At 42.3% G+C, this 12,234-nt stretch overlaps 2 protein-coding genes across 2 annotated transcripts in view; one reads left to right on the plus strand and one right to left on the minus strand.

Moving 5' to 3' along the window:
- mms19 (MMS19 homolog, cytosolic iron-sulfur assembly component) overlaps positions 1-8,309 on the minus strand; it is a gene marked incomplete in the record, with an annotated part of 14,654 nt that extends 6,345 nt beyond the window's left edge. The window contains 14 exon segments of the mRNA XM_035664813.1: positions 1,054-1,208; positions 1,940-2,078; positions 2,685-2,762; positions 3,032-3,106; positions 3,197-3,283; positions 4,134-4,195; positions 4,332-4,460; positions 5,848-5,917; positions 6,350-6,424; positions 6,601-6,686; positions 6,781-6,881; positions 7,209-7,257; positions 7,751-7,855; positions 8,267-8,309. Of these exon segments, the coding sequence (XP_035520706.1) occupies positions 1,054-1,208; positions 1,940-2,078; positions 2,685-2,762; positions 3,032-3,106; positions 3,197-3,283; positions 4,134-4,195; positions 4,332-4,460; positions 5,848-5,917; positions 6,350-6,424; positions 6,601-6,686; positions 6,781-6,881; positions 7,209-7,257; positions 7,751-7,855; positions 8,267-8,303 (1,248 nt within the window).
- Positions 8,310-8,368: 59 nt separating this feature from the next.
- Positions 8,369-12,234, plus strand: part of ubtd1b (ubiquitin domain containing 1b) — a gene marked incomplete at its 3' end in the record, with an annotated part of 9,699 nt that continues 5,833 nt past the window's right edge. The window contains 1 exon segment of the mRNA XM_035664857.1: positions 8,369-9,133. Within this exon segment, the coding sequence (XP_035520750.1) occupies positions 9,052-9,133 (82 nt within the window). The 5' untranslated portion in view covers positions 8,369-9,051.

The following is a 12,234-nucleotide window of genomic DNA, read 5'->3' on the forward strand; positions in this document are numbered from 1 at the left end:
AGAGAGACAGAGAGACAAACAAGTTCAAATCTGAGGTTTTTGTCTTTGGTCTCCATGGTTATGTACAAACAGCCCCTAAACACAGTAAGGGTATTTGGTTTTTTTTGTTTATGAAGGGCATATAATCCTTTTTGAAGTTCCTTTTTGACTACCACAGTATAAACATACATCTGAAACAAATGTGTAATTTGTAGTATTCTCTGAAGATTTGTGTCATTATTTATTGTTGTTAAAGTGGAACAAGATGCAGCTGTAAGTGAAGGATGTCACACATGAGCCGTCTGGAGTGAATATGATGTGCTGAAGTAAATAAGTAAATAAATAAACAGCACTTGCCATTCTCTGGAGACTGGCAGGTTTTTACTGACTGGATAAAACGCTGCACCACCTCCAGTAATGTTCGTCTGTGGGAACACTGCACAAAGAGACAGAGTCACGCATGACATACAAATTCTGACTGACAGATTTTATAAATATGGGAATGAAACTGAAAGAGAATAACCTCAAACATATGGTCGAGATGTTCCAACACAGCAACAGCACGAGTAAAGGCCATTGCACACCAAGTCTGTTTTTGCCGTCCAAAATTGCTGCACGTTTAAAAATAAATACAACCTCCTGTTGTGTCAATGTTTACACACAGACTCCAAAACTTCCGGAACAGGTTACCTTCTTTGCGTTTTTTTCACACAGACAGCAGGGAGAGCGACAGCGGACAGACAGAGAGGGTTCAGCCTCGTGTGACTGCGGCGCTAAGTGTAAGACACGGGCAGAGAGGGGCGAAACTCTCCGTGTTCTTAACACCTTGGACCCAACTGCTTTTCCTTTTTCTACTTTCAAGTGAGAGGACCCTAAAATCTTCCTCATTGCATGACGACTCTGTCTCGCATTATGAATTTCTCAACGAACAGAGTAAGAAAACGCATCAGGCTCTGTGTTCAAGGTTTCTATGCAAAACAAATTTAATCCGACGACGGATTTAAAAAACGCATACAGAAAATACGGACTTGATGTGCAGGCCTTAAGAACACCCACCATCAAACAGCCATTTACCTCTGTTTTGCTGTTGTACTGCTCGATGAGAGAGGGCATGACAGCCGATGTTATGATGTGGCTCGCCCTGCTGGAGGCGCTGCAGGCGGCCTGTAGCAGCTTGGCGCTGGGCCACACGAGCTTCAGGTCCGGCTCACATAGGTGATGTCTGCAGTCTGGAACGACAGCTCACTTTCAGTAAAGACAAAACAAGATGACTGGACAGGTTTCGCAGTGTTTCAGTAACATATTAAGGCGTATTAGGAGCACTAAAAGACACTGGTTTCATTTATTTGTGTCTCGTGCTGTTTCACTGACTTTTTTACCCTAAAGAGACAAACATGGACACAACAATTCCTGTGTATGTCTTTAGAGATGTGGAGGATCAGATTTACTAACTGTGGCATATATCAGCCAAACTATTCAGTCTAAAATATTCATATTGGTTTTAGCCTTTAAACATTTTAGTCAAATTCCAGTGTTAATATAATCACTTATATGTAGATGACCTAAATATACAAGTCGATACTGGTTGGTAGGTTTCCCTAACTCTAGTGCACTTTGGCAGGAAACTAATAATCATCTGAGGGAAACATTGTATGTGTTACACTGCTGACATGTCATGTTAACTGTATGAGCAGTTGGTTACAATAAAGAACTGAACAGGCACTGTGGTATGATTTCCTGCTCAGCTACTTAAACAGTGCTACACTGCAGTAAACCCTCCCATTACCACAGCTCTCACAGACATATTTAGTTGAACAATTCAATCTACACAAAATGCAGTTATTTAACAAGTCTTCCCATGCTGCTGTTTTTGTGTCATCCAACTTGAGTTTTAATAAAACTGAACATGCTTTCAATGAAATGTGCATTGTTTTTCATGTGCAGATAAGCTGCGTTTCACCTTTGAGAACGAGATCCAGGAAGGTGCAGAGGGAGTCTTCAGAGTCAGAGTTAAGGACTGAGCGAGACAGGCAGGAAGTGAGTGCGGTAAGAGCAGCGAGGCCAGCAGACTCAATCTTCTCACTAGATGTCTGAAACACCTGCAACGAAGCAACCAGGGGGGAACATCTGTCATTAGTTTGTTCTTCAGATTCACTAAGAGGCAATCACATCAACAGTTTACTTTTGATTTTTAAATTTAGAAAGTGTTTTCAGCACCTGGAGCATGGCTAATTTGTCTCTACTCTGGTTAAGAGAACAAGATAAACAGAGATAGGTCCAGACCTCACTATGTTTTTCTTGGAAGAATTTGCTTCTTTCTTCCCATAAAGCATTGTGTTTTGGCTCATTTGCTTCAGATGCTCTCTGTTACATTCTCATTTCTGATGAACCATCCATCAGTTCTTTTGCTACAAGAGTCAAACTCATGTCCAGATGTCTGTTCAGAGCCATAATTTAGAGTTCAAATGACATGGTTTATACTGGACAAACAACATAAACTAATAGAGTAAACACTGCAGAGATACAGAGTCGGTTGATGTGAACCCAGCCTTAAAGATGCTTCCTGTTTTTGAGGGTGGAGTGGATGAAAACACTTTTTTCATCCACAGCATAAATTTCCATACAAAGCTTAGACGCAATATACACGCATCAGTCAAAACAACAAGAACTATTACTGTTTTCATTTATATTTGTCTCAAACAAACCTCTCTGCGCAGTGACACCCACAGTCCCTCGAGGAACTCTGCCAAGTCCTTATGTTCATATTGTGACACACAAGCAGTCTGAAAAATATAAAGTGTGGTGAAATAAGAAACCAGGTTATACATAAACCCCCCCCCCCTGCCTGCTCTGGGCCTCTCAGCAGCTTCACTGTAGTTGTCATCAGTGACTGCGTTGCTTAAGGGAACATCAACTGTGCTGTATATCATCCACACTTACAGACTTCTTGCAGCTGAGAACATGAGCTGGAAAATGTTTAAATGCCTAACCCATTAGACTCAAAAGATCAGAGGCACATTTAAAAAAAACAAAAACAATTAAGATTTCTCACCAGAGTCTGCAGCGAGTCCAGCTTTGCACTCAGAACATCTGAGTCCAGCTTCTCAATGATGAGAGGTAACAGAAACTGTAACAGAACATAAACTCTATTTAGGCCCTCACCGAAAAAATATGTCCAATATCCGTCGCACCAAAAAGCTACATGTAAATAGTCTACCTCAGCAAACTGTGGCGTCCCAGTGAGGACGTCCCTCAGCATCTGGACGAGCTCCTCCCTGGTGATGCTGTGGGGGTCATTGGGAGGCTGTGGTGGGTTGATGGTGCGTATGGGGGAGATGAAGGTGAGGCAAGAAGATCATAGAAGAAGAAATCATAAATGTGCCTATACATGTTGACAGATCACCAATGAGAGGTTCTGCAGGTATGTTATGTTTATAAAGACTGTGGCTGCGATGCAAACAGTCTTCTGTAGGCTAACAATTAGTTACACTGGTAATGTCATCTCATTGATTCACATTTTGTCAAACAGCAGCAGTAAGACTAGACTTCTCAGTTATATCAGTCTAATTCTAACTGAATAACTAACATGAGTCAGTAGTCAGTCAGTCATTGATGCAGGTTTAAAGATTAATTTCATATATTCATGCCAAAGGGAAAACTGTTTCTGGGTTCCCATGGAGAGTTCTTGTGTTATTTGGAAATGTGTGCTACAGGAAATTTCAAGCAGAATGAATTTGGGGCATCTTAATTAGTGTTTATGGTTTCACTTTCTGGTTGAATTTGAACATACAAAATGACTCCTACTGCCATAGTTCAATTCATACTTTCAGTTCAAAACGCCATACACCAAACCAGCCTAATGTGAAAGAGTTACAAGTTATTTAGAAGCTTGTCTCATTATTATCTGGTAAATGTTGTGGTGTTTATGTCACACTAAAACCAACATTATTAGCACTGTGGCCATGTGCTGCTTTGCTCCAAAGTCAACAGACGACGTTAACAAGGGAAATGTCTGTGAGCAGATGAGGAGGCAGTATTATTGTTTCATACAGAGTTCCCCTGAGGTCACAGGAAGTCAGTGATGACATTTCTGTCTGCTGCCCTCTCTGCTTTCATCAGTTCTCAGGCAAAGGCAGCTGAGTAAACAGACTTACAGGGGTGAAGTTGATGGGGAAATAGCAGGACGTCACCTCGAACAGCTCTTCTGTGAATTTACCTGCAAGCAGACCGCAAATAAACGGGAAGCAAAGAGGAGTCATGCTTCAACTGTGTGATGGATAGTGACAAAGAGGTCCAAAAAAGGTTGAATAGAGGGACAGAAACAAAGAGAAAGAAAAATGCTGTATGTGTACCTAGTTCATAACCTCGGTGGATGATGTTCTTGGCAACCTGGAAGGCTAACAGGAGGTTGCGAGGATCCCTCTCTCCGTCCATTGACTGGACGAAACCAAACACAAAGTCTGCGCCCAAACCCTTTAGTTCTGTGAAAGAGACAAACAGGAATACACAGTTTCTGTATAATGGCTGACAAGTTGTTATGGTTGTTTGGATGTAGGGGGTTGGTTACAAACAGAGTTGGAAGAAGTATTCAGATCCTGTAAATCTTAAAGTCTCAATAGTATTAAAAGTCGTAGAAATATCGTAGAAAAATATTGGCATCAAAATATACTTCAAACACCAAAGGTATTCATAATGCAGAATGGACAATATAAAAACTATATATATGATTAGATTATAATTATTGATACATTACTGTGTACATCACTTTAATGTTAAAGCTGGTAAAGGTGGGCCTAATTTTAACTACTTCATATACTTTATCTGAGTGGTATCTTATGAATGTACCCCTGGGGAATCAATAAAGTTTTATTTGAATCTATATTGCATCATAATTTATTTGTTAATTATATTTTGTATTAGTAATCTGAACATGCAAATTAACAAGTAACTCAAGTTCAAATTTTAAATAAATGCAGCAGAATATTTGCCTTTCAAATGTAGTGTAGAAGTATAAAGTAGAGAAAATGGAAATACTAAATTAAAGTACAAATACCTCAAAATTGTACCTAAGGACAGTACTTGTAAATCTACTTAGTTACTTTCCACCACTGCCTACAACTATGATTGTAATCTAATCTTGCCTGACCATAAAGGAACAGCAAGTAAATCTCTGACCAGCAAGCTGCAAATATTTGTTTTTTATTTTTTATTTAATTAATAAATACACCGTTATGTAAGTGCTTTTATTATGTTTACTTCTTCTACAGCACAAAGTAGGGAGAGGTCAGGTCAGCCTACATGCTGGTGTGTTCATAGTAACTACCAGAAGCCACACACAAACACTTCACTGGCAGCCTTCAATTTGCATCCTACACAGTAAGTCTACATAAAGATGCAAAATCATTCAACTGCCATATAAAGCAGAAGAGCATGTGACAACTCCTTTATTCCAGGGATGGTAAGAGTTTAACTTCCCTGAGGTATGAAATAACCACAGTGGTAAGTCAGCCAACTGTCCAGAATTCTGACTCACACCTTACTGTTTTGAATCACCGTCTTCAACACAGATCTAGACGTGCACTGATAACTATTTGGCAAACAAGGCGATAGTCATTAGCGATACTCCAATGTCTCTCCAAGATCCGAGTTAGAAACAACCAACACAACAGATAAACATCAGCCACTGACATCGCTGAATGCCTGTTTATTTGAAAATAGGCCGATGTCAGTCAACAAGGCAAATATCAGGCAAGAAATCAGTGCATCCCTACACAGAACCTTATTTTTCTTTCAGCAGAGCTCTGAGTCACTGTGGGGACACGCTGCTGTCTTATTCTATTCACTGTGAATCAGACTCAAGTCTCTTACCGGCTTCTCTGGTCTCCATGAGGTTGATGAGCATGTGGTAGACACAAGCTCTCTCTGCCAGCATCAAAGACTGGAGAAAAATAAACAGACCCTATGAGTTTTTTTTGCCCACAATGCCTACATTTATGAACACTTTAGATTAGTCAAGTTTACCTAAAAAGCACAGTTAATATAAGAGAAAGTGAAACCCTAACCCTAACATGGAGGAACCAAGAACATTTTCACACACTCTCACATCACTGAATGACAACCTGCAGTCGAGCATTTTAACATCTGGCAGCAGATGAATAATAGACTTGTAGGCTAACTCATTTGTTCATTACTTGTCTTTGATCGACACAAATAAACAACATGATGCTACTTAATGCAATGAAGTACGTATTGGATTTAACTCAGACCCACTGTTTTATTTATGCCTCACACGAAACGCTCAGGGTCCTCTTACAATAACATACTTACCACAGCCTTAACATCTTTATTATAACACAGTGTCGAGTCTCACCTGAACATGAACATCTTGGAACAAAGACCTCAGCATGGACACGGCTGAGCCAGGAGGCAACACCGTACATTTTGTCTAGAAAAACAAAAAGCACAAACACGCACGTTGGTTACCGCAATCACATCTGGAACTTCTCAACATGATACTCAAACCTGAAGACACTAACTTGCCAGCTTTGCGGTCAGTTAATCATTTGCAGGATGTTATGAGATGTTGTTGTCACTGAAAGTCTATCACAGACAGACACTCACCAGCGCTCTGAGCCCCTGTAAAACAGGCGGCGTGATGACGTAATGGTCCTTTAGGCGGTTTTCATAGAAGGCGATGAGCACTTCCACTGTGGAGAATAAAGACAGCGAGACATCAGTCAGTCTGTCAAAATACCACTCTTGCATATATTTTTTTAACACAATATAAGAGAATGTGTGTACCTTCTCTCTCAGTAAGACCTCCATAACACTCCTGTAAAACCTCAGAGAGAAGCTGCACTCCTCTGGCACGAGTGTGAGGCTGAGAGCTGGTCAGACTCAGTCTAAAACAGGAAATTAAAATGTTAAATATCATTACATATTCAATCAAAAAGTTTAACTGATACCTTTAATTTTTTTTTTAATATATGATTAATATAGTGTAGATATTTATGATATATATGATGAATTAATAAGAATGCATGAGAAAGAAACACTTGTTGTCTGGGTGACAATGATATATTTATATATTAGAGTGAAACCTGCTTCTGTAACCTCATAACTTCCACCACTAACCACAACTCCTCAGTAAAAAATGAAATGAGAGTATAAACACGCTTTTGTTTTGTTCATGTTATGGCTGTGATATTAGAGACATGGTAATATCTTACCCCAGTGCTTCCACTAGCTGCAGTACTGTAAACTGTCCATCTTTGACACCTGAACAAAGAGCCAAGTTTAGTGAACAGACTGCAAACACACAGAGGAAAACAGACAGAACACACATGCACATAACTAAGTTATCTCTAGTAGTGACTACAGTTTACCGAGCAGTATCTGCGGTGTTCAGAGGTCCACAGTTCATTGACAGGATGCTTTCATTGGGACACTAACACAGCAGCTAGCTTCAAACATGCGATGACTAGCCTCAAATTTCACATTACTGGTGGAATGACAGCACAATAAAACGCTAGGGATACGTTCAGTTCGTGCTGGTATTGTGTTAAAACGAGCAGTCCGGTGTCACAACGTGTGTGTTATTTTCTTCTGTAGCATGCGATTATCACACCGCACAGGATGTTGTGGCGCTAAGTTAGCTAGTTAACCATCATGCCGTGTTGCGCATCCTTTGCACCGGTAGCTCAGCAGCGTTTTATTCGCAACGACCTGTTCTGAAAGAGTGTCGAGGAAAACACTCTGAAGACTTATTTACCTTTTGCTGTATCTTTGGCCTTGCTGTCCTGTAGTCCTGAGACATATTCCTCCACCAGAGACAGCAGCAAGGCACTGTCCGCAGCCATCGTGCCCTGTAACTCAACTGACCCCACCACGCATGCGCGAAAAGTTGGTGAAAAAGGGGGTGAAACGCAAAAGTGATTAATTTAACATTTGTAAAACAGGACCTTTCACAAACAGTGCAGTGTTAAATCGTGACCATTTCGTTACATGCGCGTTGCTTTTAATGTAAACGTTTGCTGAATGTTGAAATAAAAACTACAATGTTTAGTTTGTGGTGCTGCCTTCAGGTGCTGTCCGAATTCCGATACACTACAAAGAATACAACCGAGCAAAGGGGCATTCTCTGTAATGTACACCGTGTCCCCTTTCACTGAGGCGTTGCGTTTTTTAACTGTTTTAATTTCAAAACGAACTACTACCAGTGTCATTAAAACGATTTAGTTAAAACAAGAAACATAGTAGCTGGCTGTACATAACAACCATATGATACCTCCGCCGGTGTCGAATGTATTTTCAGTCTCGTCCATTCATAATTGCTTTTCTTCCTGACGTAAGAGAACCCAACACCTGACTGCGTGCTTACGCGCAGGCGTAAAAAAGTTCGGTGGCGTTAGCTCCGCCGCTAGTCACCTTTCACCAGCAGAGAGGGAAGTAACATTTGGGGGATTTAAAGAAAAACAAACGGGAGACAGCGTCAAAGAACTGAAGCGGTGCACCGTGGATTGCGGGAAAGTGTAACTATCCACTGCTCGTCGGAAGAAACTCAACGTCTGGGGAAATAATCACGAGTGCGAGTGGAAGTTTGTGTTTACTGATGTTGTGGTAGCTAGCTGGGTGGCCCTGTTAGCCTGTTAGCGGGGACGGTGCGCTGTTTAGACCGCTGGGCATCAACACTTCCAACCAGCGGGTTAGAGAGGTGGCATGTCGCCGCGTATATCCTAACATTGATAAAAACGCTTGGGCAGATGTTGCGGTGGCTCGCTGCTTCGGCGATCAAACTCATGTAACGTTAGTGCGGGCCACGAGCTTTGAATCCCGTGGGGTCGAGTCCACCACAAACAACGCTGAGACATAAAGAGAGGACCGGCTCACTGACCCACCATCATCGCTACCAAACACCCAGCGTCCTCCCTCTGTCTGTCAGGCTTGCAAAGTTGAACCTGCGACCCTCCTGCCCCTCCTCTTCCTCACCGGACCTAGTTCATCGTCTTCCTCCACGATGGGCCCCCTCCTCAGCTAGTACGACGCGTGGGAACGATCAGCAGCCCTCAAACCATGGGAGGATGTGTGGGGAGATACTGGGAAGGCTGGGAGGACACACAGAGCCGAGGCTCGTCCAGGAACGGTGGACGCGGAGGTGAGAGCACAGTGTGTGGCTTGTTTGTGGCTGTATGGCGTTTTAAAAAAAAAAAAAAAAATGTTATTCTTGCAACCCCACTACTTATCCCTTCCTCTCGTGTTCTTTTATCCCAAGTGGCATTGCCACATCAGGCCGGCTTTGGTGTGTTTTGCAGGACGTGATGAAGGGTGGCATCTGACAGCGGTCCATGTCTGCTTAGTTACCATAAAGTGCATGTAAAATGTAGAAAACAGAGCCACAGGAGGCTGGGACTCACTGTATTTGTGCATATTTTATCAGACTCCTCTCAAGTGACCACCTGTGGTTGGGTTTCGTCCCCTCGCTCACCCTAGTTATTCAGTGGGGAAAGTGCTGCTGAAGAGAGGCACAGAGGACTATTTGGTACATCACTCATTGCATTCACTCTGCACTACATATCATCTCTACAGAAAACTCGGCATGCTTAGACCAGTGTGGGTGCAGTCACAAATGCTGAAGTGGCTTGCTGTACCAAATGACACAGACAGACTGAAGGACGCGGACGGGTTTGCGTTTTGGGATTCTGAACAGGCAGTGTGATTTCTCTCCGATTGCTGCCGGAGAGTTGTGAGTGTAAGTGCGGTTACAGTTCACCTGGATGCCGCTGGGATTCACGCCAGATCTTTCCACTCACTACTTGGAGAGATGTCCTTCTCCCGTGTTGCCGGTACACAAGAATGTGCTCTGTTTAGATGGAGCAGCCAGGCCACTCTGCTTTCCCACAGATCTGCTCTCTGCGCTGATTACTGCCAGATTCACCTACACGACACCTACATTCGCCTGACACCGCGCTCATAACGAGGCCGGCAATTTTCTCACCCAGCAATTTCAAGCCTCACACTTAATCCCACAACTGCGATCTTTAAAAGTGGTAGTGCGGTAGCCCTGTGAGCACCATGTCACACTGCTCTTTGAAGCAGGAGGTCGTGCTTCCTGTATGGCGACAGAAATAAGATTTGATTCCCCAAAGTTGCTGATATGCCGATTCATCCGCTACCAGGGTCTTGAGTTCATATGCATCAGTTATTTACCTTCCCGGTAGATAACACTCGTCTAGAGATAAACACTGGCCAAGTGCCACGTTTTGTTCTTTTGCTCTGTTTGATAGTGACAGACAGAGTTTGGAGTGCTGCTTTAGCACTTAGTAAGAGTAAATGTTGTATTTACCACCAGACTAAACTGAATGACGCAGGCGCCCCGGCGGCTGAGTCGGCAGACATTCTGAATTTCTGCATAGTTTTGACCGCAAAGAACAATGTCGGTAATATTCAGCCTGACCTTTTTGTAATTTCTGGTGCAACACATTAAAATGCTTTTTGTTTATTGTGTCATTACAGGCTTTAGGGACAATGCAGGTTTATCAATGTTGTTATAAACTCCATTAGGATGGGGGATCAACCTTTAGGACTCCTTCAGAGATGTGGTGAAATCTGTGCTGAGGTCAACAACTTGGTCACTTCTACCAGATGCTCCAGCAGTTAAACACCCTTCAGCCTGTTGCATCACTGTCACACTCAGCATATCCGGAGCAACGCAGTTCCCTTTATAGTGACTGTTTGGGAATGTGAGGGTCTGCTATTCGTTTGGATGCAGGTTGGGTCTCCTTTGTTTCCGCCATCTGTACCGATGGAAAGTTTTTCATTGTCAGGCAGGAACTGTCTCCAGTTTACATCACAAAGACAGGACGTTTTCAAGATTGACTCCAGCTTTGCGCAATAGTATTACGGGAAGTTAAAGTACACTTTTTGACCTCTTTATTCCGAAAGGAACATCTTGTATAGACTTTTAGAGCAGAACGCGACCTTAATCTTTCTTTGTTACCCGCCAAAGTGGACCATGGATATGCTATTTAAAGTTAAAGCCGTCCCAACCACGATTCCCCCTGGTTTTGGCAGTGGCTCGGGGTAATTTCCCACACTGATTGGTATAAACAGACACTCCCTCTTTAGACCAGGCTTCGATCAAAAAGAACAAGCCACATCGTGTCCCGCTGCATCGTTGACTGGCTTCTCTAACGGGACTCTGCTGTGCTTGACACACCCTTGTACAGACAGACAACCATGTGAGAGGAAGAGGTCAAATACAATAGAAGCCTCTCCATTTTTCACTGTATGGGACGAGGGATTTCAGTTCTCAGCAAGCAGTAAAGATTTTGCCCTCATTTCTCTGTGATGTGTTTTGTGTTGTAATATGTAGGTTGCCTGAGAGATACAAAGCCTCATTTCCATCCCCAAGTCTGGAATATCTACTCTTCTAGTTTCCTTTGTGCTGCTTTGTAACATTACATTACAGTTCCCTTCATTGACTCGCCACAGTGTACTTCATTATTCGTTTAGTTATGGGTTTACTTACTGCATCACTGCAAACTGCAGAGCAAATGCAAACCTGTTTCTGATCGGTATACAGTGAAGTTTACATACACACACGTAACATTGAACATTGTTATTTAGTCAAATAATCCCAAACTCACTGCTGGAACCTTGTGTAAATGAAGCAGAAAACTAAAGTCAAAACATGTACAAATGGAGCGAGAAGATCAAACAAACTTTAAATATTTACTAGCTCAAGCTCCCTGTTTACACATACACTATAGGAACGCCCTAAGCCAGAGATCCCGTGAAAAAAGAAGCTCAAACATTCCCCACAAGCCACACTTACTGACTGAACGGCATAAGAGGAGAGGGAGAGACCCTGGCGCTGAGGACTGATTACTCTCATTACAACATAATGTATTGAAATAGATTGCTTACCGTTTCACTTTTGTCACTAGTTGGTTTTTAGAAATAAAGTCACTGAAGACGCTAAATCTAGCAAGCTCTCTTTTATGTATTGTCCTGTTTTATGTATTTACTGTTCTGTGGTTGTTTTTTTGTTTACCTGCCGGGGGACAACATTTGCAAATTAGCTGTTAATTAGCTTTAGTGTAATTACTTTTAATTGGGCGCTGTTCATGTAAAAATAAGCAAATACTTTTATTTTCCCCAGGACAACGGGACTCATTTTGAGCGCTGACGTCGTCACACACACACACACACACACACACACACACACACACACACAGGACCTGAGAGAGAGTAGGG

Source organism: Morone saxatilis, unplaced genomic scaffold (assembly GCF_004916995.1).
Source record: "Morone saxatilis isolate NCDOM2014 unplaced genomic scaffold, NCSU_SB_2.0 Contig1, whole genome shotgun sequence".
In the NCBI taxonomy this organism is placed as follows: domain Eukaryota; kingdom Metazoa; phylum Chordata; class Actinopteri; family Moronidae; genus Morone; species Morone saxatilis.